General features: G+C 45.4%; 1 protein-coding gene across 8 annotated transcripts; it reads right to left on the bottom strand.

Annotated features, from left to right (window-relative positions):
* Positions 1–27708, bottom strand: RDH13 (retinol dehydrogenase 13). 8 transcript variants are annotated; one of them, XM_063918023.1, is made up of 7 exons: positions 27621–27708; positions 25139–25257; positions 20837–20992; positions 19837–19941; positions 9538–9750; positions 2580–2681; positions 1–338 (listed from the first exon to the last, which is right to left on the bottom strand). In XM_063918023.1, exons 3-7 carry the CDS (start codon positions 20976–20978, stop codon positions 112–114), a joined length of 789 nt encoding a protein of 262 aa, XP_063774093.1. In that variant the 5' UTR covers positions 20979–20992; positions 25139–25257; positions 27621–27708; the 3' UTR covers positions 1–111. The 8 variants fall into 8 exon arrangements, with proteins under 8 accessions (XP_063774093.1, XP_063774097.1, XP_063774096.1 ...); XM_063918027.1 differs by lacking the exon at positions 27621–27708 and adding an exon at positions 27455–27475; XM_063918026.1 differs by lacking the exon at positions 27621–27708 and adding an exon at positions 27172–27277.

The raw sequence follows: 27708 nt of genomic DNA, 5'->3' as shown, positions 1-27708 counted from the left end.
TAAAACTTATCATTTTATTGCTACATGAAACATTACAATATTTAACAGAATGATCTGGGCTCAGGACCTTCACTGAAGGTAAATTGTGTGTGACATTCTAATCAAATATGATTAAGATTTAAATTCTTGTAATGCTTCGTCAAGATGCACAAGCTTGGCACTTTCTTCCCAAAGCTTCTTTGCAGTCTCCTCATCCAAAGCTTGCTTGCCTGGCTCTTTCTCTTTCAACGCATTGAAATATTTTCCAGATGTCCCTTGGATATCCTCCGCCACAGCCAAATAGACAGTTGACTGTGCAGCTTGTCTTGGTGTTTTTATTACAAACCAAAACATAGGACCTGAAATATGTTACATTTAGTTAGTACCCTTAGTTCCAGCCATGTATATCCTAAAACCTTCATGTTCACTAAGCACCATTTTTTATTCTGCACTCCATCCCACACATCTAGGGAAATTGGTGCCGCCCTTATGCCCCCCACCTCTCCCTTTCCTGCCCAATCATCAATAGGTCCCCTTTTGGGAATCTATTTTTTGTACCTGCATGATACTTTGGCTGATTTAATTGTAAAAGGAATTTTTTGACTCAAAGCTCAGAGATAAAAGGGATCTTCCTCTTTGGAGGAGAACTTGAACCTTTTAGCGCTGGACTCAGAAATCACATATCAATGTAACTATTCAGTGTAGCTTTTACAAAAAGGGGGCTACTGGTTAAACCGGGTACACAGTTATACAATAGTCGTCCCGTTCCCCAGATAAATGCAGTGCTGATGCAGGAGTATTAGCCGATTAACAGCTTATAACACTTCCTGCAATGGTTGGGATCAGGGGGTCACATCTTATGTGCAGTTTAATATATGTCGGGCCAACCTCCCGATCCCGCAGAAGCCCATACACACATATACAATTCACTTCAATATTGTACGAGTGTGTTCGGGTGTCAGCAGCAGGTCAAGCCAGGTAAACACTGCTCTGCTGATCGGAAACGTTAACTCTATCAGCAGGGTGTTTGGTGTTAGATACGTTTTCTCCGAACAGCGGGTTTCCACCCGTCAGAAAGCTGGCAGCAGGGTGAGCGCTAAGAGTCCCCTTGCGGGCTCGATGCGCTTGCCACAGGATCTATTCCAACTTTATGGGTATCGTGGACACCCACGAGTGGGAATAGCCCTGGTGCACCAGGATACCGGCTGGCGGCATTGTTGGCTGGTGGGATTTTTCCGCCGGTATCCTGAATGCCGGGATCCCAACAGCCGGCATTTTAACTGCATCCCAGATGATTGTACATGTGTGTACCCAGCTTAACTCCTTCACTGCTGAGGATCTTCTTCCCTGTGCTGAGGTCACATCACAACATCAATATTACTTGTGCAGAACCCACACAAATTAAATTTTTTCCAGAAGGCTCTGTATTTTCAGAAACAAATATTGTTCTTTTTGTTCCTTCTAACATATCAAGTACATTTTAATCAAAATGGCCAAAAATGTTATCCGTTGTTAAATTTTCAAGAAAGTGAACCAAACACAACTTTTTTTTTTTCATATAAACACCACAAATAAGTACTTTTTTTTTTTGTTAAATTTCTGGCATGTTAATTTAATCCCTACAATGTGTAGGCCGTCAGCAACCCCAGTTCCTACCTTCCAGGTTACTTCTGGCACCTGTTAACACATTCAGAAGGTGACGGCTTGCACAGTCATCTTCAAACCACAATTACAAATAGATCTGATAATGATCCTTTCAATTATGAAGCAGTCCAGTCTGAATTTATTTTTTTAAATTACAATACAGAGATCGTTAACAAAACCCGTTCTCTTAATCCTGATGTACAAGTTTGAAGAACTTGTAACGTGAGAATGGAGCTGTTGAAGGCACAGCTTGGCCAATCAACTCATTCAATATTCTCCAGGCTCTAAGGTGAGAGCGGAGCATAATTGGTGTTTGCTCTTCTCCTATCCCTTTCACACAGAGGCTCTGACCTGGGATATTGCCGGTGCAACCCGGGTTCTGGCTTGGTGTGAAAGAGATACCAGAGTTCGGTGCCCCAGGGATACAACCTACAGTAGGTCTCGAAGGGGTTGAGCTAAGGACCAACCCGGGTAGTCTGCAGTGTGAAAAACCGTATGAACAAAATAAGAAAAAAGGGACTAACAGTATATAACATTGCAGAACATGGAGAAGGTTAACATTGCTGCATCAGCATTACCCAAGCAGCAGTGCAGCAGAGCCCAAGGGATAGGTACTGATGTAGGCAGTGGGGTGGAGAGGATGGTATAAGTGAGGGAAAGAAAAGCACATTGGGAATGAGGGCCCTGCTCATGAGAGCTTACAGTTTAAAAGGGGAGGGAGAAGGGACCTACAGTAAGCAAGGAAAATGGAACACTGGATTAAGTCAAGATGAGAACTGGAATGTTTTGATAAAGGTAGGTCTTAAGAGCAGTTTTGTAGAAAGCTGAAGAGTCTGACGGAGCATTCCAGTGGTAGGGAACAGCACCGGCAAAATCTTGGAGGGGGGAGTGGGAGGAAGTAATCAGCTGGGAGGAAAGGTGGCATATAAAAAAAAAAATCATACAATTTATCTTACTTAATACTGTGCTGGAAAATGTAGATTTGTGCATTCCTGTGTGCCTGCCCAGTTCAGTATCTGCAACTCCTGGGTGAAGGGAATTGGCCGTGACTGCTGTTCCTATATAGAAAGGTTATTTAAGTGTATGAACAAGGAAACACACACAGTCCCGAAATAAGGAGAGATTTAAACACAATTATACAAACAATATTCTATTATAGAAAATTAATCTAAGAAAAAAACATTTCTATAATTACATTTTGTGAATGAAAGCATGTTACATAGATAGTAGCAGATTTAATCACTCATACAGCTTGAAGGCATTTCATTCATCTGTTATAATAAACCAGGCCTGTACACTATCCAAATTTACGATTCTGAAGACCACTTTCTATCAACTATTACTTATCTTGTTCTGGAATATTTGCCGGGATGTAATGAAGTCCGAAATCGCCGTAGTTGCGAGATTTCGGCCGATCTCAGATTATTTTTTAAAGAGGCAATCACTTACAAGGCATGGTTTTGCCTTGTGTTTGGCCCTTCAAAAAAACCTCAAAGATCAGCCGGCATCCCTCACCCCCAGCGATCTCGGACTCCATTACATCCTGCCAATAATGTTTGGGAAGCGCAACATTTTATATTTTTTTTACTGTATGCATAGAATAGGGTCCCAATGCTTAGGTCTTTCTTCTGGAGGGAACTAACTCCTGTTTGGCTTTAGCTTCACAGTTTAGTGTTCAGCTCCATATACTGAAAGTGTATGCAGTTCATTTGGCACTGCAGATGGAGCGGACATGTTATTTCCTGGAAGGGCTGTAGTTTATGCCAAGCGAGTCATGATTAAGTACACAGTCTTGCTATACTATGAAGAAGAGGACTGAGGGAAGAGTAATATATGGGTCGTTTCACAACATAAAGTATAGATGTTACCATCTCTAGGAAGAAGAATTGTCTAGGCCTCTTGACATTACGGACAATTTCTTCTTTGCTCTGTTGACTTAAGATCACATACTTGTCCCATAAGCAGACATGTAGACCAAGGGGTACCTCTTTATATGATCAAATGAGGAGTGCCCAACTGTTCCTCCATTATCCTTTTATGTGTCTGTCACCTCCTTCCTGTACAGACATTTACACCACATAAATCAGCACAGAGAAGAGTTCTTGTGAAGCTGCCTGCCTTGCCTTTGCATCCTTCTCTCTATGGCAGGGTATCCAATTACCAGCGGTCAGCTACCGCAGGTAATTGTATTGCTGTGGGCTATCTAATTAGCCCCGAAAAGCCAGCGCTTATCCCCAATGCCAACGCTAATCAGGGATTATGCATTGCGTGCCGCATAATCTGTGATAAGTGTCCCTTTTACCCGCGATACGTGCTTCAAAAATATATAGGTCCACGCTTTTCGCACTGACCTATGTATTTTCGCACGAAAAAAATAAGATTTTAAACCTACCGGTAAATCTTTTTCTCCTAGTCCGTAGAGGATGCTGGGGACTCCGTAAGGACCATGGGGAATAGACGGGCTCCGCAGGAGACATGGGCACTAAAAAGAACTTTAGATATGGGTGTGCACTGGCTCCTCCCTCTATGCCCCTCCTCCAGTCCTCAGTTAGAGAAACTGTGCCCAGAGGAGACGGACAGTACGAGGAAAGGATTTTTGTTAACCTAAGGGCAAGATTCATACCAGCCCACACCATCCACACCGTATAACATGGAATATACCAACCAGTTAACATTATGAAACAAAACAGCATCAGCCAATGACTGATCCTAACTGTAACATAACCCTTATGTAAGCAAAAACTATATACAAGTCTTGCAGAAGATAGTCCGCACTGGGACGGGCGCCCAGCATCCTCTACGGACTAGGAGAAAAAGATTTACCGGTAGGTTTAAAATCTTATTTTCTCTTACGTCCTAGAGGATGCTGGGGACTCCGTAAGGACCATGGGGATTATACCAAAGCTCCAAAACGGGCGGGAGAGTGCGGATGACTCTGCAGCACCGATTGAGCAAACATGAGGTCCTCGTCAGCCAGGGTATCAAACTTGTAGAACTTTGCAAAGGTGTTTGAACCCGACCAAGTAGCAGCTCGGCACAGCTGTAATGCCGAGACACCTCGGGCAGCCGCCCAAGAAGAGCCCACCTTTCTAGTGGAATGGGCCTTTACAGAATTTGGTAACGGCAATCCAGCCGTAGAATGAGCCTGCTGAATCGTGTTACAGATCCAGCGAGCAATAGTCTGCTTCGAAGCAGGAGCGCCAACTTTGTCGGCTGCATACAGGACAAACAGTGCCTCTGTTTTCCTAACCCGAGCCGTTCTGGCCACATAAATTTTCAATGCCCTGACCACATCAAGGGACTCGGAATCCTCCAAGTCCCGCGAAGCCACAGGCACCACAATAGGCTGGTTCATATGAAAAGATGAAACCACCTTGGGCAAAAATTGAGGACGAGTCCGCAATTCCGCTCTATCCACATGGAAATTCAGATAGGGGCTTTTGTGAGATAAAGCCGCCAACTCCGACACTCGCCTAGCCGATGCCAAGGCCAACAACATGACCACTTTCCAAGTGAGATACTTTAATTCCACCATTTTAAGTGGTTCAAACCAGTGAGACTTAAGGAACCGCAACACCACGTTAGGGTCCCAGGGTGCCACTGGAGGTACAAAAGGAGGCTGGATATGCAACAAAAGTCTGTACTTCTGGGAGAGAAGCCAATTCCTTCTGAAAAAAAAATGGATAGGGCCGAAATCTGAAACTTAATGGAGCCTAATTTTAGGCCCAAATTCACTCCTGTCTGTAGGAAGTGAAGGATACGGCCCAGATGGAATTCTTCCGGAGGACCATTCCTGGACTCACACCAAGATACATACTTCCGCCATATACGGTGATAATGTTTTGCTGTCACGTCCTTCCTAGCCTTTATCAGAGTAGGAATGACCTCATCCGGAATGCCCTTTTCCGTTAGGGTCCGGCGTTCAACCGCCATGCCGTCAAACGCAGCCGCGATAAGTCTTGGAACAGACAGGGCCCCTGTTGTAACAGGTCCTCTCTGAGAGGAAGAGGCCACGGATCTTCTGTGAGCATTTCCTGCAGATCCGGATACCAGGCCCTTCGCGGCCAATCTGGAACAATGAGAATTGTCTGTACTCCTCTTCGTCTTATGATTCTCAATATCTTGGAGATGAGAGGAAGAGGAGGAAACACATAGACCGATTGGAACACCCACTACTGCCACCGCCTGAGGGTCCCTTGACCTGGCGCAATACCTCGGTAGTTTCTTGTTGAGGCGTGACGCCATCATGTCTATCTGAGGCAGTCCCCACTGACTTGCAATCTCTGCAAAGACTTCCTGATGAAGTCCCCACTCTCCTGGATGTAGATCGTGTCTGCTGAGGAAGTCTGCTTCCCAGTTGTACACTCCCGGAATGAAGACTGCTGTCAGAGCGCTTACATGATTTTCCGCCCAGCGAAGAATCCTGGTGGCTTCTGCCATTGCCACTCTGCTCTTTGTTCCGCCTTGGCGGTTTACATGAGCCACTGCGGTGAGGTTGTCTGACTGAATCAGAACCGGTAGGTCGCGAAGCAACTTCTCCGCTTGACGAAGGGCGTTGCATATGGCCCTCAACTCCAGGACGTTGATGTGAAGACAAGCCTCCTGGCTTGACCAGAGACCTTGGAAGTTTCTTCCCTGTGTGACTGCTCCCCAACCTCGGAGGCTCGCGTCCGTGGTTACCAGAACCCAGTCCTGAATGCCGAACCTACGACCCTCTAGAAGGCGAGCACTCTGCAGCCACCACAGAAGAGATACCCTGGCCCTGGGGGACAGGGTGATCATCTGATGAATCTGTAGACGTGACCCGGACCACTTGTCCAGAAGGTACCATTGGAAAGTCCTCGCATGGAACCTGCCGAATGGAATGGCCTAGTAAGACGCTACCATCTTCCCCAGAACTCGAGTGCAGTGATGCATCGACACCCTTTTTGGCTTCAATAGGTCCTTGACCAAATTCATGAGTTCTTGGGCCTTTTCCATCGGAAGATAAACTCTTTTCTGGTCTGTATCCAGGATCATGCCTAAGAAAGGCAAACGATTCGTTGGAACCAACTGTGACTTCGGGATATTGAGAATCCAGCCGTGCTGTTACAACACCTTCAGGGAAAGTGATACTCTGTTCAGCAACTGCTCTCTTGATCTCGCTTTTATTAGGAGATCGTTCAAGTACGGGATAATTGCGACACCTTGCTTGCGCAGGAGCACCATCATTTCCGTCATTACCTTGGTGATAATCCTCGGGGCCGTGGAAAGCCCAAACGGCAACGTCTGAAATTGGTAATGACAATCCTGTACAGCAAATCTCAGGAACGCCTGATGAGGTGGATATATGGGAACATGAAGGTATGAATCCTTTATGTCCAGGGACACCATATAATCCCCCCCTTCCAGACTGGTGGAGACCGCTCTGAGCGATTCCATCTTGAACTTGAACCTTTTTAAGTATAGGTTTAAGGATTTTAAATTTAAAATGGGTCTGACCGAACCGTCCGGTTTCGGGACTACAAACAGGGTTGAGTAATACCCCATCCCCTGCTGAAGCAGGGGAACTTTGACCACCACTTGTTGAAGACACAATTTTTGAATTGCATTTAAAACTATCTCCCCCTCTGGGGGAGAAGCCGGTAGGGCCGATTTGAAAAATCGGCGAGGAGGCACCTCTTCGAATTCCAGCTTGTAACCCTGGGAAACAATTTCTATTGCCCAGGGATGCACCTGTGAGTGAACCCAGACGTGGCTGAAAAGTCGAAGACGTGCCCCCACTGGGGCGGACTCCCTCAGCAGAGCCCCAGCGTCATGCGGTGGGTTTTGTAGAGGCCGGGGAGGACTTCTGCTCCTGGGAACTAGCTGTGGTTGGCAGCTTTTTCCACCTGCCCTTGCCTCCGGCAAGAAAGGAAGATCCCCGTACTCTCTTGAGTTTATGCGACCGAAAGGATTGCATCTGATAATGTGGCGTTTTCTTAGGCTGTGAGGAAACATAAGGCAAAAAAGTTGATTTACCTGCCGTAGCTGTGGAAACTAGGTCCGTGAGACCTTCCCCAAACAATTCCTCACCCTTGTAAGGTAAAACCTCCATATGCCTCTTCGAGTCGGCATCACCCGTCCATTGTCGGGTCCATAGGGCTCGTCTAGCAGAAATCGCCATAGCGTTGGCTCTGGAACCCAGTAGGCCAACGTCCCTCTGAGCATCTCTCATATATAGGACAGCATCTTTAATATGACTCAGGGTCAATAAAATGGTTTCCTTATCCAGCGTATCTAGATCAGCAGATAAGGTATCTGTCCACGCTGCTACAGCGCTACAAACCCAAGGCGATGCTATCGCCGGTCTGAGTAAGGTACCCGTATGTGTGTAAATCGACTTCAAGGTAGTCTCCTGCCTGCGATCAGCAGGATCCTTGAGGGTTGCGGTATCTTGAGATGGTAGCGCTACCTTTTTGGATAAGCATGTCAACGCTTTGTCCACCCTTGGGGAGGATTCCCACCGTATCCTGTTCTTAGCCAGGAAAGGATACGCCATAAGAATCCTTTTGGGAATCTGCAGTTTTTTGTCTGGAGATTCCAAAGCCTTTTCAAATAACTCGTTCAGCTCATGAGATGGGGGAAAGGTTATCTCAGGTTTCTTTTCCTTATACATGCGCAACCTCGTGTCAGGGACAGAGGGGTCATCTGTGATATGCAACATATCTTTTATTGCAATAATCATATAATGAATACTTTTAGCCAATTTTGGCTGCAACTTTGCATCATCGTAGTCGACACTGGAGTCAAAATCCGTGTCTGTATCAGTGTCTACTACTTGGGATAGTGGGCGCTTTTGAGATCCAGAAGGTCCCTGCGACATAGTGAAAGGCAGGGTTTGACTCCCTGTACATTCCCTGGACTCTGCTTTGTCCAACCTTTTGTGTAATAAATTCACATTTGCATTTAAAACATTCCACATATCCAACCAGTCAGGTGTCGGCGTTGCCGACGGAGACACCACACTCATTTGCCCCACCTCCTCCCTAGAAGAGCCTTCCGCTTCAGACATGCCGACATACGCGTACCGACACCCCACACACTCAGGGAATTCTCTATCTGGAGACAGTACCCCCACAAGGCCCTTAGGAGAGACAGAGAGAGAGTATGCCAGCACACACCCAGCGCCAATGACCTTGGAAAAAATACCCAGATAGCTGTTGCCAGCAGGCTCCCTGAAAATAAAAAACCTAACAAAAATTATTTCTGTCAGAAAACTCAGGAGAGCTCCCTGTAATGCACCCAGTCTCCTCTGGGCACAGTATCAAACTGTGGTCTGGAGGAGGGGCATAGAGGGAGGAGCCAGTGCACACCCATATCTAAAGTTCTTTTTAGTGCCCAGGTCTCCCGCGGAGCCCGTCTATTCTCCATGGTCCTTACGGAGTCCCCAGCATCCTCTAGGACGTAAGAGAAATGGGTGTTTTTCACATGAGGTAATTGGATAGGAGTGAAAAAAAAAACATGAAAAACGCCCATTTTTCGTGGCTGCGCACTATGGGGGTAATTCCAAGTTGATCGCAGCAGGAATTTAGTTAGCAATTGGGCAAAACCATGTGCACTGCAGGGGAGGCAGATTTAACATGTGCAGAGAGAGATAGATTTGGGTGGGGAGTGTTCAATCTGCAATCTAAATTGCAGTGTAAAAATAAAGCAGCCAGTATTTACCCTGCACAGAAACAAAATAACCCACCCAAATCTAACTCTCTCTGCACATGTTAAATCTGCCTCCCCTGCAGTGCACATGGTTTTGCCCAATTGCTAACCAAATTCCTGCTGCGATCAACTTGGAATTACCTCCTATGGTGGGTAATTGGATACCCACATATAGAATCTAAGGCAAGAGATACAGAACAGTACAAAGTCATGCATTTCTTATTTCTGTTATGCACTCACCTTGCAGCCTATTAGCCAGTTCGGTAGTAAACAAAATATTGGCGAGCTTGCTCTGACAGTAAGCTGCTTTTGTGTTATATTTCTTCTCCTCCCAATTTAAATCCGCAAAGTCAATCTCTCCTGCTACATGAGCCAAGGATGATACATTAATAATACGGGACTGGCCAGAGTTCTTCATCCTGTCTAGCAGCAGGTTAGTTAGCAGGAAGTGGCCTGTGGACATGAGAGGTAAAACAAATAAGGAACACAAATGCATTCTAAAAATAATACATAATAAAAACAATAGAAATGCTTCTTCATATAAAATAAAGTTACTGTAATGCCATGGAAATACTGACGGGTGTATTCAATTGATGTCAGAACTGCCGTCAAGTCGGAAAGACGTCAGTTTCCGACTTTTTTAGGTCGATTCAGGATTCGACCTATTTAATGGGGCTGTCGTTTTTCCAATTTGTCGGAAAATATGTGGATCGGCGAATTAGCCGCGGAGCCACGTGTTTTGTCGGATTTGCAGCCAAATCAGACAGGTTTTAGTCCCGTTTTCAACAATGTCAATCCAACTGTAAAAAAAAGTCGTATTGCCATTGCCGAAAACAGGCAAAACCAGTTGGATTTGCCCGCAAATTGAATACTGCATTGTCGGATCTTCACCGTTGGAGAGGATCCGACATGCATTGAATAGACCCCATAGTGTTATTTTTTTGGAGTATTGTGGGAAATTTACTAACGATTGAGTTGTGTCGATTTAAAATCAATGAAAATTTATCAAAATGGATGTCATACTTCCAGGGCCAAAACACACACTACTACTATTTAAAAATATATTAAAAAAGGGCGTGGCTTGGCTAGGGGAGAGAGCAGACGTGTCTACCTGCTGCTCCTGCTTTATTGCCCTTAAAAGTTGAATTTTCACATCTGCACCCCGACTTTGGCTGCTCCTGGAAAAGCTGCAAGCCCTTTAGCTGTGCCCTGGATGCTGTGCTAAGTGTTGCGGAGCCGGGATTCAGCCTGCCTGACTCTGCAGGTTGCGGCCTACTCACAGTGTAAAGTTGGGGCCTTTATTACTTTTCCTACCCGCAGGCCAAGCTCCGGTGGTCACTCGCGGGACATCATGAAGCAGACACTGCCCGAGTCCGTGCTCCGGCGGTGGGCTGTGACTGACCTCCGGTGCTTTCCTGCTGCCGGGACCAGAAGCTGCTGAGTACGGTCTAGTGCTGACTACAGCGCGCCTTCCCCTCTCTGCTCCCCTGCAACCTACAGACCCGCTGTCCTAATGGAGACCCAGTGGCCTCCTTTATATATCCCATCTGTGCCTCTCTGAATCCCCTGGACTTGGTGCCTGCTTCTCCTAGACTGGAGGTGGGAGCCTTCTTTTCCTGCTACTCCCACACACTCCAGCACTGCCCTTGCCCTCTTCCCTCTTCCCGAGTGCTCTTTGGCTGCGGCAGACCTGTACACCTGGATTACCCTGCGGCCAAGATAAGGCTGACAGTGATATTGCAATAACCGCCGCCTGGTACCACCTCATCGCGGCCTCTACACTAAAGCTGCCATTCCGTGGCACACAGGTATTTACCGGTGGCCAAACATACAGCAGTACTGCATTCCATATTGGAAATCCCCGGTCGCCATTCTGCCTTTCTTGTCTTTGTGGACCTGAGTGAGTACGTTGCATCAGTCCTAATCGGTATCCTGTGCCGCTTCTCATAGCATAACCCGCTGGGCTGTGATTTTGTTATGGAATGTCGCCTTGCAGTGAGTGAGTGATGTGACATACTGCTCTCTGCTCCTCCTCCCTGCATTTTCTACATATGACTTTGCTTTAGACCCAACATTTCTTTACCTCCGCAGCCTTATTGACTCTACGATCTCATTGTGCTTTAATGATAATTTCCTAAAATGTCACCTAAGAGGGCTAAAGGGGCACTTTCCCCTCCGGTGTCTATCCCCATCCAGAAAGTGGCCTGTACCTCACCTCTGTCCCACGGAGTACATACCTCCGCTTCTACGAGCAGTACTAGACAGAGTGATACGACACGTTTGTTATTTGTCCCGGGGGTAGATCCTAACTCCAGTGATCCTCTCTCGGTGAAGACTCTGTCAAGTTTTGGCGGCTTTCAAGTCGGACCTCTCCCAAGACCTTACTAATGCTATACGTGAGGTGAAGGCCGAGCTGTCCGCCATCGGTGACCGGACGGACCATCTGGAGCGTAAAATGGAGGAATTGGTAGCTTCGCATAATGATTTCTGCCCATGACCATTAGCAGGCTGAACTGGAGGCATTGAAGAACAAAATGGCGGATATGGAGGACCGATCTCAGAGAAATAACATTAAAATTCGAAGGGATTCCCGAATCTGTGGCCAATACGGAATTGTTGGATTATGTGATGTCTCCGTTTCATATGCTATTACCTGCAGCGGATGACCATGATCTGCTTGTTGATCGGATACATCGTCTTCTTAAGCCCAGGTCCCTATCTACTTCACTTCCACGGGACACACTTCTACGGTTCCACTTTTTCACCACTAACCGTGACGCGGATGAGTCTGATATTCTGGGAGGTTTGCAACTTTTTCCGGATTTCTCCGCTTTCACCATTTCGAAGAGAAGATTATTGGCTCCCATTACCGCTGCCCTCCGAGCTCAGGAGATTCATTATCGGTGTGGATTTCCAGTAAAGTTGATAGTCACCTATGAGAATTCCTCATTTGTAATTTCTGATCTGGAGGCTGGCGTTAAGATGCTTGCCGATTGGGACCTTCCAGTGAAGCTTCCTGCCACCCCTGACAGGAGTTCCGCGCCCTGACAGGAATGGTCTACTACTTGAACGCTCTTACTGTTGATTTTGCTTGTCTTATTGCATTTCATTGGCGTGTACTTATCCTCTTGCTGCATGAACCTCTGAGACAGCCTCATACTTTTCACCAAGTTGAGCGAGTTACTATGTTGGTTCTACACGTTTCTGCAATTGATACATGTTTTTATTGTTTTTTTAGCTTTTTTATTACATTTTGTACTATATTTGGATGTCGCACTTCATATTAGTCTCTGCTTTTATAGTTTAAGCTAGTCAATGCAACAACATTCTTATTGTATATACATTTAATTAGTCTTGATCGGCCCTGGGTGGATTGACGATGCTATTTCCTCCTTGTTTGACCTACTGTATCATTTCTCCCATACAGTAGTAATGCAGGCCCGATATACTGGGTCGTTTTGTTTTTTTCCCCTTGTGTGTTTCTCTCCACTGCCCTTTCCCCTGTTTTTTACTCTCCTCTTCCCTTCTTTCCCTCCCCCGGGATGTCACCTGCACTATTTTAATTTGACTGGTTTGCCATGGTAAGAGTTCTTTCCTTAAACGTCAAGGGATTTAATTCGCCTAATAAGCACAGGTTAGCATTGTCCTCTTTTTATAAACACAGAGACGATATAGTTGCCCTACAAGAGACCAACTTTTCTTCTCTCGGCCCACCTGTACTGAAAGTCCAGAGATACCCAGTAGGGTACTTTGCCAATGGTCCTTTCAAGAGGAATGGGGTGGCTGTCCTTTTTAGGAATACTGTCTCTTTTGCTATACATTCCCACTTAGCTGACAAGTCAGGTCGATATCTGATTCTCACAGGTATATTAGAGGATAAACCTGTTACCATTGTTTCTCTTTATGCCCCTAACTCAAATCAAGTTGCTTTCCTAAGGAAACAAAAACCAAGTTGCGCTCAACAATCAAAGATGAAAAATATTTATTTTAAAAATTATAAATCACAACAACAATTCTCCCAGGAGTACAGTTAAAATAAATTAATTGTCACGAAATCTATTAACTACAGCAACACTATGCCCAAATACATTGTAATAATAAAATTCCTATTGGGCAATGTCTAATGTTTTAAAACAAATAACCCCAAGAATGTTGTAATGAATACAGTAACAGTGATAATTTGGGATTTATACAATTAGCAGATGGGTCTGTATACCAATAGTGACTCACTTATTAGTGGAAGTCCCAAACAGTCCCTGTTCCATACAGACGGATGTCAATTCCAATATTCCTGAAGTAGAGATGACCCTTGCAATGTTATTATGCCGCTCAAATGAATACAAGGGTAAATAGATGGACTGTGTCCAACAAAACCAGTGTGCTGTGGTGGTGTTAGCAGGGAGAGCCCGGAGTGATATTAATGCAGCCAGCCGTTTGCACCCGCACGGAGGAGGGAGAGCAGTGTCTGCAGTGGCCGCCGGGTTGAGATGGAATGCAGCCGTGCACAAGCTGTCAGACGGCTGTAAGACCCGGACCGCTGGATGTTACCTGTGCGACACGAAGTCAGTGGGCTCTCACCAGAAACGGCTGGACTGACCTCCCACGGGCAGCTCCGATTGAGCCTCCCTGCAATGCACCTGGTGAAGAAAAAGAATGGTGTCGTAGCCACAGATGTGAAGTGCAGGATAGGTGTGGAAGCCCGCCGTGCTTTAAATAGCGGTGTTGGAGCTGCGCTTCCACACACGGTTCCAAATAAGCCTCACTATATTGTGCCGCCGGCGAGATCAAAAAGGCACCGGAGCCCCGGTACCTGTACGTCAGCTCGGCGGTGGAGGGCTGTGATGATAGCGGCCGTTCAGGGCTGATCTCCTGTAGTGACTCAAGCTGGGCCTGACTTCAGATAGTGGAAGGGTACACCTGTATCCTTAACGCGTTTCAACGCCAGCAGGGCGTCTTTTTCCAAAAGGCAGGAAACTTTGCTTAACAATACAGAAAGTCAGAGTTGGCTCTTTGATTTTATTGGGGGACTTTAACTTAGTGGCTGACCCAAAATCAGATAAATCAACCCCACCTCACCCTGACACTCCTAGATCACGTTTTGGTCCCTCCTTGGCATTTCATAAACTTTTAACAGAGTTTGACCTGTATGATGTCTGGCAAATCCAAAATCCATCTGGCAGAGATAATACGTGTTTTTCCCCGGTCCATAACTCTTATTCTCACATTGACCTTGTTTTGGGCGATAAGTGGACTTTACAGCATTCTGGCGCTGCAGACATTTTGACTATATCCTGGTCTTACCATGCCGCTTTGTCCTGGAGATGGGACATCTTTAGGACTTCTATGCCTCCCAGACCGCGGCGCCTTTCCCCTCACCTCCTATCTGATCCATTATCGAAAAAGATTCTCTCCGATAGTATCTCTCTTTATATGGCTACGAACTCCCCATGTGATACCTCTATAATGAACTACTGGTGCGCTTTTAAAGCGGTAGTTCGTGGCACAGCTATTCAAGCTGGGGCTACACTTAAAAAACAAGCTATGCAACTTCATACTGATTTAGAGGTTAAACTTAAGGAACTTGAGAGAGACATAAGCACCATCCCACTAGGGCCCTACATAAGGAACTTTCCGAGATCCGCAGTCCATTGCAGAAACTCCTAGTCGTCAAAACTCAGGTTGCCATTAACAGATTTCGACAAAAATTGTATCTGGTGGGCAACAGACCTAGGAAGATGCTGGCTCACAAATTACGTGCTCAACAAGCTCGCAATCGAGTTATATATGTTAATTCCCCGTCGGGCTACAAGTTAGCGAACCCTGTGGATATATTTATAATTTGGAATCTGACCTTTCTACGCCCCAACCTACTCTCCTCCACTGACATGCCTTCCCTATATCTCGACCAGATAGATTTGCTAATGCCACATGGTCCTCACTTGAAATGGAAGCTGCAATTAAATCCCTCCCTAAAACTAAGGCTCCTGGCCCTGATGGCTTTATTAACGACTTTTACGTTACTTTTGGTGACTGTCTTTCCTCCACGAAGGTGGCGCTGTTTAACGAAGTGACTTGTGTGGGATCGTTCCCTAGGAAAATGCTAGAGGCCCAGGTAGTTGCAATTCCCAAACTAGGGAAGGATCCGGCCCACTGTCAGAATTACCGCACGATTGCCCTACTTAATGGTGATGTTAAGCTATATGCTAAGTTGATAGCGACCCGCCTTAATGCTTACTTGCCCACTTTGATACATCACGACTAAGTTGGGTTCGTGCCCGGCAGGCAGGCATCTGACAACACTCGCAGAGTTTTTAACTTAATTGACTCTCTTTCTGAAAGAGATGGATTTCTTCTGCTTTCCTTAGACGCTGAGAAAGCGTTCAATAGGCTGAACTGGTTGCAAATGTGTACTGTCTTGACTAAATTTGGTTTTTGTGACCGGATCCTGGCATCCATTTTGGAGCTATATAGCTCACCTACTGCGCGGTGTTCAGCAATGGCTTCCTGACAAACGTGTTCTCAATATCTAATGGCATCCGTCAAGGCTGCCCCCTTTCGCCTTTAATTTTTGTCTTAGTAATAGAACCTTTAGCAGCTAAAATTAGAGCGGATATGGAATTCCCCGGATTAACTTGTGGTCAGGGCTCTCATAAACTCTGTCTTTTTGCTGATGATGTTCTCTTCTTTTCACACACCCCACCTCTTCTCTTCCTCACCTACATGCCCTATTGGCCGGATTCATTGCCGCCTACTATTATTAACTAAACGAGACTAAAACGGATGCCCTTCCTGTTAATCTTCCTGACCCTGTCGTAGCAACTTTACTCTCTCAATATCCATACAACTGGAAATCTTACTCTGTTCTCTACCTAGGAATTCACATACCCCCCTCTACCTCTTCTGTTTTTGACGTGAACTTGCCCCCCCTCATTGACTCTCTTCTGTCCGTGACATTATCCTGGCTTTCATACAAAATATTCTGGTTGGGACGACTGGCAGCCTTTAAAATGTACTTACTGCCCAAGCTTATGTACCTATTTCGAACTATACCATTTACCTTCCCCCAACATTATTTAAATAAATGCAGGCTTATACTCACTAGATATCTCTGGAAATCCCACCCCCCTAAGTTAGCTCGCTCTAGAATGATTCTACCTCAACACCGTGGAGGTCTTGCTCTCCCTGATTTGGTCTTGTACCAGGAAGCGTGCCTTCTAGCTCAACTGAAATACTGGCTGGGGACTCCATCCGCGTCTACATGGGTACCCATTGAGAGAACGGTTTGTTTAGGCTACCCCTTAGAAGATCTCCTATGGACTCCCAAAATATTTCGCCCACCCCATTTGGCTTTTCTCCTTTCCACAGCCTCATCTATATGGGTATGGGATAGTCTACTTTCTAAACTCCCTGGAAATACCTCTCCGTACATAGCCCTTTTCTTGGTAGCGGTTACTAAACTAATACCCAATCTGAATGTTGGCACACTTGTCATATTCGGTCCTTAAGCGATCTCTTAGATGGGAATACTCTGCTTACGTTCACTCAATTACAGGAACGTTTTTCTCTCCCACATAAGGAATTATTTCATTATCTTCAAATACGACACTGGTTTCATAGCTTGCCTCGATCAAGATACTCCCCTTGCCCTATAGCTCAGTCTGTTCAGTCTCGTATGTCACTTGTTGTGTCCATTAAGGATATTTCCTTTTGGTATGGTCTGCTTATACAACTAGCCCCTTCCCAAAAGTCTAATGCCCAGAAGTGTTGGGACAATTTATAATGTATGTCCTTTCTAGGTGGCTGAATCACTCAGAGATGGACGTCAAACTGCTAAATAGATTATACTTAACCCCGGATAGATTGCACACCTTTTGGCTCTCATGTTCTAAATATTGCTGGCAGAATTGTGGGGAGGTAGGTCATTTATTCCATATTTTATGGTCGTGTCCCTCGCTGCTTGCTTTTTGGAAGGATGTTTTTGAGATAATTAATAAAGTTTTAAACTTATCCCTGAGCCCAGCTCCTACATTGGCGCTATTATATATTTATCTTGCTGAGGTTCCGCCTCACCAAAGATACTTGTTAGGTCATATATGCATAGCTGCGAGAGCCACTATAGCTCAAGCACGGAAACAATCTGTACTGCCTCCTGTACTAAAGGTCCTTCATAAACTCCACTTCCATTTAACCATTGAAACCGAATACATGCCATACTCTTCCTTAGCCTCCTCGTCCATTATGAAATTAATGTCCTGGCATGAATACGTCACGGATGGAGAAGGGGCAGATTTGTTGCCTCGACCCTCTAGGACCTCTCCCCTCCAGTTTTAGCTTTTTATTTGGTACAATTGCCTTTTGTCAGTGCTTGTAATGTCTGATTATCCTAATGGCCCATACACACGGTGAGATTTGGGCTATGCCCGATTCTCACTATGCGACAGGGGCTAGGTCGGCACATAGGGGGTAATTCCAAGTTGATCGCAGCAGGATTTTTGTTAGCAATTGGGCAAAACCATGTGCACTGCAGGGGAGGCAGATATAACATGTGCATAGAGAGTTAGATTTGGGTGGGGTGTGTTCAATTTGCAATCTAATTTGCAGTGTAAAAATAAAGCAGCCAGTATTTACCCTGCACAGAAACAAAATAACCCACCCAAATCTAACTCTCTCTGCACATGTTATATCTGCCTCCCCTGCAGTGCACATGGTTTTGCCCAATTGCTAAAAATAATCCTGCTGCGATCAACTTGGAATTACCCCCATAGTCAGTATCGCAAGCACACTCATTATGTGCTTGCGATACTGACTATGTGCGATTTTGGCTAAGTTTCAATTTTGATGATCCCTTTTATAGAAATAGTCAAAATTGACTTGCCTGCACAGTCTATCTATTCTTGCGATGCCGACCGCGCGGTACCGCACATTGGCATTGAATCTGCATCACAGGGTGCGATCTGCACTAACTTTTCTTACGATTTTAATTATATAGTCAAAATCGTAAGAAAAAATCTCATCGTGTGTACACACCATAACTATTGGCACTGCTGTCTAAATGCCTCACCAACATTCTCATGTTAGCTATTTCTGTATGTTTTTGATATTGTCATTGTGTACATCCTGTCAGCGTCCGGAGTCTTACCGGTACGCTGGGTCCGCGGGGCTGGCTTCCTTGGCGATGTGCGGGCAGCGGCGGAGGTGGGCTGCTGCGCCAGATCCGTGGGCAGCAGTAGCGGCGGTGAGGGGGTCCGCTCGTGGCGGCGGGACGTCGCTACAGTGGGTCGCTCTTGCTGAGCCATTGCTAGGAGACCAGGGGCAGTGAGCAATGTGGCTTTGCAAAAAGGTCTGCATTACTGGGCGCCGCCATGTTGGAGACCAAGTTTTGAGCATAGTTCCTGTTTCCTGTCTCTTCCAGCCAATCCAGGGGAAGCTCTCCCTATAAAAGGGGGCTGGTTTAGGACAGGGATGCCAGTGCTTCAAGTTACAACCCTGTTGTACGTGCTTTAGCCTGTGCTCCCAGGATTCCTGCTGTATTCTGGTTCCTCCTGATCCTGCTTGGTCGGTTTTCTGTTGCTGCTGCAGCCCTGCCGTTCCTACCCTGCTACTGCCTGTGGAAGCGCCCCTGGAAAACCCGGTCCAGTAAGACTCTTTGGGCACAGTCGGCCCCGGGTCTTGCCTCGTCTTTCAAGCCACACTCCACAGATCTCCTTCACCAGCCACGCCTTTGTACCACCGACCACCGCCTGCAGATTATTATCTTCAGCCTCGTTTTCCAAACCACAGTCCACAGTCCTTGTCTCCAGCCACGTCTTCAACCATCATCCACAGTTCATCATCTACAGTCTCATCTTTCAAATCACAGTCCACAGTTCTTTGCCTCCAGCCACGTCTTAACCATCGTGCTCCAGCCTCGGTTCTCTACCTCAGCCCTGTACATAATAAATACTTTCCATTGACTCTCAAACCCCGCCTACGTTCTTCATTGCTCCGTGTCCCATGCAAAGGAACTATATCCAGCCCCCTCATCTGGTTCATTCACAGCCTGCTACCTCCTCGGGCAAATCTCAGCTGCCGGATCCTCAAACTCTGCTAGACGTGACACATCCCCCTTTCCCCATACTCTGTTCCCTTTCCCTCTTTTTTTCTGTACCCTTTATTTGCATGAACTCTCAATAAAAATGATTGACCTAAATACACACATATATACATATATATATATATATATATATATATATATATAATCACCTGTTAGCAAATGTGTGTTTCAACCCCTGTAGCCCAACATTGATTTTGATTATTTAAATCGATTAAAATCGACTTTTAGTAAATTGCCCCCTTAGTTTTCAAGATACTTTTCCAAGCTCTGTTCCATTGAAGTCTATTATGGAAACTTTATTATCTCTCGACAAAGAAACGTAAAATGACACTTTGTCATACTTCTTAAAAATGTTTCTCTGTACCTACGTCACTTCACTATAGGAGCCCAAATTTTATATGGACCCAGTTTAAATACTTTCACATCAAACCCTCAATAAGGCTTACCCAGGTGGTTAACTCCAAACTGCATTTCAAACCCATCTTCAGTTTTCCAGTGAGGGCACCTCATTATTGCAGCATTGTTTATGAGAATGTCTATGTGTTCCTCTTCTAAAAAAAAGCAAGAGTCACTAAAATAAATCATATTTAAAAATTGGCTTACATTGTCTTTATGAAAGGATACATGAAATCCATAACTGCGGATCTGCAAATTACCATGGAAAGAATAGGAAGATGTAGCTGTTCAGACTGTAGAGTGTATATTTATTAAAGTGTAGGTTTATAGAATAGGAGATGTTGTCCATAGCAACCAATCATACTATAGGTGCTAGATAAATGATAAGTAGAATCTGATTGGTTTCTATGGGCAACAACTCCACTTCAATATACCCATAAGTGTTTATTTTATTGAAATTGCAAAAGGCAGTTTGTTGACATATCACACATATGGGAAATGTATCAAATCTTCTAAAGAGTGGATAAGTGGAGAAGCTGCTGATAACAGCCAATTGGCTTCCAGCTAAAATTTATCAAGTACATAGTGTCCATTTTTATGGCTTTTACATATATATATATATATATATATATATATATATATATACATACATATACACACACACACTAATATATATTTTATATATATATATATATATATATATATATATATTAGTGTTCATTCTAGGACCCTACACCTGTCACAACTCGTGCAGTTCCTCTCTCTTGTCTGCTCTGGTGCTTCTAGCACACTCTGGTCTGTATCTCAGTACTGAGATACACATCAGACTGTGCTATGCTAGAGGCACCAGAGCAGAGCGACACCTCAGTCAGAAAAGAGGACCTGCACGGGTTGTGACAGGTGCAGGGTGCTAGACTGAACACTACAAATACATAAATATGTCATTATTAAATAATGCATTACATATTGTAGGAGAAGATACGATTAGAGTGTTAATTTAATAAAAATGCTTATACCAAAAATCAAACTTGTTAAAGTAGGTTACAGTACCTTGTAGTATGTTTTTTGCAAATTCTTTGATAGATTTAATAGATGCTAAGTCCAGATGTTTGGAAAACACGTTATGATTTAATGTTTTTCCACGGATTTCTTTTGCAGCATTTTCACATTTTCCCATGTCCCGACACGCCATAATTATTCTGCCACCTTAAAGTTGGAATAACATAAAAGTAAAAAAAAACATTTGTAATTGTATGTGTGCTGCATCTGTTTACTATGCATGTGGCCAAATTGGTGGGCAAATCACCTAAAAAAAAGATCTTATAAATCATGCTCTACATGTATTGCAGGCTGCAATTTCAAAAATATTACTTTATTGCTATTTTAAGATACTTGAATTATTGTTTATTTATATGATTTCCAGAGGCGGATTTACCGCTAGGCGACATAAGCAGTCGCTTAGGGACTGGCGGCTTCCAGGGGCCCGCAGACAGACAGGTGGGGATTGCGGTAAACATCATTAGGAGATTACTTTTATTTTAATTGGTTTCAAAATCGTGTCCAGCCAGCACTAATCGGGAGCCGGCACCTGCCTGACCCCATGCTCACACACTACATATTACAGAGTCAGAGAGAGATTCAGAGCTGGAGAGGCCAGGAGGTCCCGGCTCCAGTCTCAACACACTTGATTGTGGCTGCCTGACGCTGGGGCTCGGCACAACACACAGCCATGTCTTATCCCGCCGGGCCACGCTGTGCCCCCACCCCCCACCGCCAGAGTGAGGCAGTGATCACTGACACTGCTGGCAGCCACCTCACCGAACTGCCAGAGATGCCAGCAACAGCAGCCGGAGCGGAGGAGCTGCTCAGCAGGCTAATATATGAGAGCACGGTGCTTCAGTCAGTGTGCGGGGCCTTACATTGTCAGGAACAGCAACCCCAGGTCAGTGCTCCCATCCCAGTGTCTGCCCCTTCTCTAGCCCAGTGTCCCACACCATTACTGCCCCCCATCCCAGTGTCTCCTTCCTTCCTTCCCTCCCCAACCAGCACACTGCAAACATCTCAGTGCTCCTGAACCTAGAAACCCCCAGTCAGTATAGTATGTTCTCCCCCTCATGCAGCTCATTGTACCCCTTCTCCAGCCTAGTGTCTGCTTTCCCACCACTATCTCACTGCTCCTCCTTGATATACAGCCTAGTGTCATCGTCCACCATTCCCTCCCCAACCAGCACACTGCAAACATCTCAGTGCTCCTGAACCTAGAAACCCCCAGTCAGTATAGTATGTTCTCCCCCTCATGCAGCTCATTGTACCCCTTCTCCAGCCTAGTGTCTGCTTTCCACCACTATCTCACTGCTCCTCCTTGATATACAGCCTAGTGTCATCGTCCCCATTCCCTCCCCAACCAGCCCACTGCTCCATCTAACTGTCTCCCTGCTAGAACCACCCAGCTAGTCCAATCACAGTCCCCCCATTCAGCTTAGTGTACTCCTTCCTTAACAATCTCACTGCTCCCCTTCCCATCAAGCCCAGTATTCCCCCACTGCACTGCAGTGTACCTCCCCCATCCAGCCCATTGTCCACCTATATATCACCTGTACTCTATGTGGCGTTGGGAAGAGAATGCCGGTACTGGGGATGCCGGCGGTCAGAATACAGACTGCGGTATCCCGCTGGTCGTAATCCAGACATGGGAAGTTAAGTATACTGTGCTTACATTTCCCAAATGTCACCCTAACCCTCTCTCCCCGCAGCCAGAACCTACCCAACAGCAGCCTAACCCTTGGGGTAGGGTGCCTAACCATAAACCCCCTTCCCAGCAGTCTAACCCAAAAGCTGGCTTTACTCACCGCATCCTTTAGTACATGCTATGTTATCTCATCTCATCTTTCTTTCTGCCCTTCCTCCCTGTGACTCTCTTTCTCGGGTAGGACCTGCCCTGCTGCTGCCGCCCACAACCAAGGGCGGTGATGACAGTATATTGTGCTATGGAATGTTTGAGGAAGGGGGGCCCCAAATTGGTGTCTTGCTTAGGGCCCCAAAAGGTCTAAATCCTCCTCTGATGGCACCACAAGGGTTCTGCAGTGCCTTACAAAGTACATATACAAATGAGCAAAACAAGAAAATAGTGACTTACAGTACAAGACAATGTAGGACAAGTACATGTTATATAAACATTGCTGCATCAATGGACAGGACATTGAAATAAACATCAGGGTGGCAGAAACCAAGGGTTAGGTGCAATTGTAGGAAGTATGGAGTGGTGTGGTATGTTAGATAGAATAGACTTAGGTCGACCACTATTGGTCGACAGTAAGTAGGTCAACATGGTTTCTAGGTCGACATGAAAAAAGTCGACATGAGGTTTTTTTTTTTAGATGGTGTCGCTTTCTTCGTAGAGTGACGGGGAACCCCAATTAGTGCACCGTGTCCCCTAGCGGCACAGGTTACCGTTCCCAATTGTAGTCCACGTGGATCGTAAAATATGAAAAAGTTCAAAAATGATAACAAAAGTGAAAAAAACTCATGCCGACCTTTTGTCATGTCGACCTAAAAACCATGTCGACCTACTTACTGTCGACCAATAGTGGTCAACCTAGACAGTGTCGACCTAGAGACCGGATGCCATATGGAGTAGAAGACAGTCTAAGTAAGAGAGGGAAAGGCACGAGGGCCCTACTCATGAGCTTACTTTCTAAAGGGGAGGGGCAAACAGACAGAGGTGACACAGATAGGGTAACAGTGAGCTTGGAACAGAGTGTTAGGATGCTGGGTTTGATGAAGAAGTGGGTCTTGAGAGCCCATTTGAAGTTTTGGAGAGAGGTGGAGCATCTGATAGGGAGAGGTAAAGAATTCCAGAGGTAGGTATCACCACAGCCAAAATCTTGGAGGCAGAAATGGTAGGAAGTAATCAGTTGGCAAGAGAGGCAAGATGCATTTGTGGAGCCAAGATGGCAGGTGGGAGTGTAAAGGGAGATAAGGTCAGATATGTAAAAAGGAGAGGAATGGGTGAGGGCTTTGTAGGTCAGTGTGAAAAGCTTGAATTGGATTCAGAAGGGGAACGGGAGCCAGTGTAAAGCTTGTAAGATAGGGGAGGTGGATGAGGTACATTTAGAAAGCCGCAGCTGTACTGAGGATAGATTGGAGTGGAAAGAGGTATTTGTCAGGGAGGCCAGATAAGAGAAGCTAACAGTAGTCCAATCTGGAGATGACCAGCAGTGAGTGGATGAGGGTCTTGGAGGCATCCAGGGTGAGAAAGGGTCCGATACTGGAAATATTTTTGAGATGTAAATGGCAGGACTGTGAGAGCTACTGAATGTGTGGTTTGAAGGAGAGGGAGGAATCAAGGATAACTTCAAGACAGCATACTTGGAGGCTACAGGAGATAGTTGTGCTGTCAACAGATAATGAAGTTGTGGAAGGTGAGGTTATGCGGGAGGGTGGGAAGATGATCAGCTCAGCCTTAGACATGTTAAGTTTAAGATAGTGCTGGGACATCCAAGAGACAGCACAGAGACAGTTGGAGATACAAGTGAGGAGAGAGCAGGAGAGGTCAGGAGAGGAAAGGTAGATTGAGTATCATCGGCATAGAGATGATATTGGAAGTCAAAAGAACTCACCTAAAGAGGACGTATAGAGAGAGAAAAGGAGAGGTCCAGAAAACTTGTTTACATACACAGATATTCAAAATATATGGTCTGCTGATGTTTACTAATTAAAGGTCCGTACACAATAGTCGATATAGTAAACAACGTCGCTCATTTTGACCCTTCCTGAGCAATATTGTTTACTATATTTCCCAGTGTGTACGCAGTAAACAATGAGCAGCCCCGCACCTTGTTAACTAGGCTCGCTGTCGCCTGGCTAGGCAGCTCAACTTGGACTTATCGTCCTAAATTGCATAGACGGCCCGGCCACGGCATGACGTCACAGTGCGATATTGCTAGCACTGTGTGTATGCCCATGTCGGGTTACCTGTGCCGGGAGGGGGACACACTAGGCGATGTCACTCATGGAACACATTGCCTAGTGTGTACCCAATATAAATATATATATATATATTTTTTTTTTTTTTTTTTTTTTCCCCTCTATACACACACTCTGTTATGCAGACTATACATCCTATACATCTATGGCCCAGATTCCTAAACGCTGATCATCGATGGACATCGATGAATAGCAATCCGTCTGGGAATTGCCAATCCCAATAATTTTTGAAATGGAAACCGTGAATGAGGACTTCTAAATTGTTTTATTTCCTCAATCCCCTGAACCAGCCGTCGAGAGAACAGGGAACTGCCCTGATACGCCTCTAATGTATGGGCCCTGTAAGGTGGTTACACAGCTTCTTACCTCTTTTTGCAAGCTCCAAAGCGGTTTCCTTTCCAATGCCTGTATTAGCACCAGTTACTATTACTGTCTTTCCTACTATTGTTGCTTTGCTTGGACAGGGACCACCGCCTGTATAATCTCTGAGAAAATGAGATGATGAATATTTCACAAAACAATGCTTATCACTGAATTCTAACAAAACTATGGGGGTCATTCCGAGTTGATCGCTCGCTAGCTGTTTCTAGCAGCCGTGCAAATGCTAAGCCGCCGCCCTCTGGGAGTGTATTTTAGCTTAGCAGAAGTGCGACCGAAAGGATCGCAGTGCGACTACAAAAAAAAAATTGTGCAGTTTCAGACTAGCTCCAAACCAACTCCTAGCTTGCGATCACTTCAGACTGTTCCGGTCCGGATTTGACGTCACAAACACGCCCTGCATTCGGCCAGCCACGCCTGAGTTCTCCCAGACACACCTGCGTTTTATCGAACACTCCCTGAAAACGGTCAGTTGACACCCAGAAACGCCCCTTTCCTGTCAATCATTCTGCGGCTGCCATTGCGACTGAAAAGCGTCACTAGACCTTGTGTAAAAATACTTAGCCCGTTGTGAAAGAACGTCCCGCATGCGCAGAAGTGCAGCTTTTTCATATAATCGCTGCGCAGCGAACATTTTCAGTTAGCGATCAACTCGGAATGACTCCCTATATACAAATACACTAATAATAAAAGGTGACGTAGAATATGAGATGTTTAGACCACAGATTCAAGAAAAAAGGCCTATTATGATCAAATTATTATTTTTTAAATTAAAAACTAAAATATGCTTTTTCTTTTTTTTTAAAGAAATATGTGTGCTTTACATACATTGTATTCATCTGCTTTACATAATACCTATATGAACTGTATTGTGTCTTCACAATTACAAATAAATTCTATTAAAAAAGAAACAAATGTTAGAATACTTTGCTCAGACATTAACATAACAGGAAGAAGAAGCAGATTATACAGAGTGGATGCTTCGCATGCAAATCATAAAGTAAAAAGACCAATACTGACTTTAAAAGGATCGATGCCCCTACCAGTGTTCCGACCATGGAAGCGCCTACCACATACTTATTCATTGCACGAAACTAATTTGACAGCTCTATAACAACGTGAGCAGCAGGCGGCAGAGGTCACTACTTCTGGCAGCAGCAGCACGTTATAGGAAGAGGCACTTCCTGGTAGCAGCCACACTACGGGTACGGTTGGCCCACTTGATTCTAGCATCTACCCTACGGGTACCCGCTTGGCTCAGTTCTTCTGTTCTATAACTGACTGTAACACGCACTTTTCCTGCTGTAATGATGGTATGTGTGTTGTGCACAATGTTTATATTACCCGTACGCTACTGGGCATAACATGCTGAGGGAATGGAAGAAGGTTGATAGCTGAGATGGGGCAGAGCCACTTGTGATATCAGTAATACCTAATTGCAGAGTCGGTGACAAATTAATGCTGGCCAGCTGGAGGCGATGTGATCGTTGTATTATACCTATGTGTATGTGTGTGTCTCTATCTATCTGTCTATCTATCTATCTATCTATCTATCTATCTATCTATCTATCTATCTATCTATCTAGGTATGTGTATATACAGTATATCTATACTGTAGTAAGCATATGTTTAGATATTATTTGTATTATTCAATATTTATGAAAGTACCAACCTATTGCTAATCATTTTACATTGATGGGTCGTTATACAAATTATGCATGATGGCATGAAGCAAGGTAAGGATGCCCCTGTGCATGTGGAATTATATATTAGGCTCAGAAAAGGCTCTCAGAAGCTCTTGTGCGAAAGCAATGCAGGGTATATCAGCAAGAAAACAGGGACTGGGTAAAAACCAGTACAGTCCGGACCCCGGAATGCCAGATGGACTGGCTCACTGCAGTGATATCTACCACTGTGGAGCTTGCATTGCGTGTCCCCCTCTGGGGTGTCCTGTTCGGGGGGGGGGGTCGAGGAGGGAAGGATTACAGCCTCCATGTATGGGCCGGGGATTTGATAAAAACATGAATAGTCCGGACCAAATAGAGGTGTCTTTGTTGCATCTGCGGCGGCTGGCTTCCGTGACCGACAATGCAGCACCAATCACTAATACAGGGAGACGTCTACTTATTTCTGCATTACCATATTAGTATTATCGCTAGTTCTTTTATGTAAGCAGCAGCAGTAGCAACTCCAACCACATCTGAATCAGGCCCCATGACTGCATACTCAGACCACGGATCCAGCTCAGCACACAGGAGGAATACAACCAGGGGCCCTTTAACAGAGGAGGGGGCCCATGTGCACCTCCGTGTGGCCCCCTCCTCTTCATGGTGCAGTAGTCTCCGGCAAAGTGCGGCATGCGCAGGTCTCTGGAAACATGGCGCCCGCAGAGGAAGCCGCCGAGGTTTGAAGGCGGGGAAACGCGTCTGTTTCATCTCATACTGACGTGATATAGTGGAGGTGCACTTACTAGCCGGCCGGCTTAGAATTTACCCCATTGCAAATGGGGTATAAGAGGAGAAGTGACCATATACTCCGGATAAGGCTGACGGCAAACG

This window comes from Pseudophryne corroboree, chromosome 4 (assembly GCF_028390025.1).
Source record: "Pseudophryne corroboree isolate aPseCor3 chromosome 4, aPseCor3.hap2, whole genome shotgun sequence".
In the NCBI taxonomy this organism is placed as follows: Eukaryota; Metazoa; Chordata; class Amphibia; order Anura; family Myobatrachidae; genus Pseudophryne; species Pseudophryne corroboree.
The sequence above is the reverse complement of the archived record's forward strand: the minus strand, read 5'-3'. Positions and strand labels throughout refer to the sequence as shown.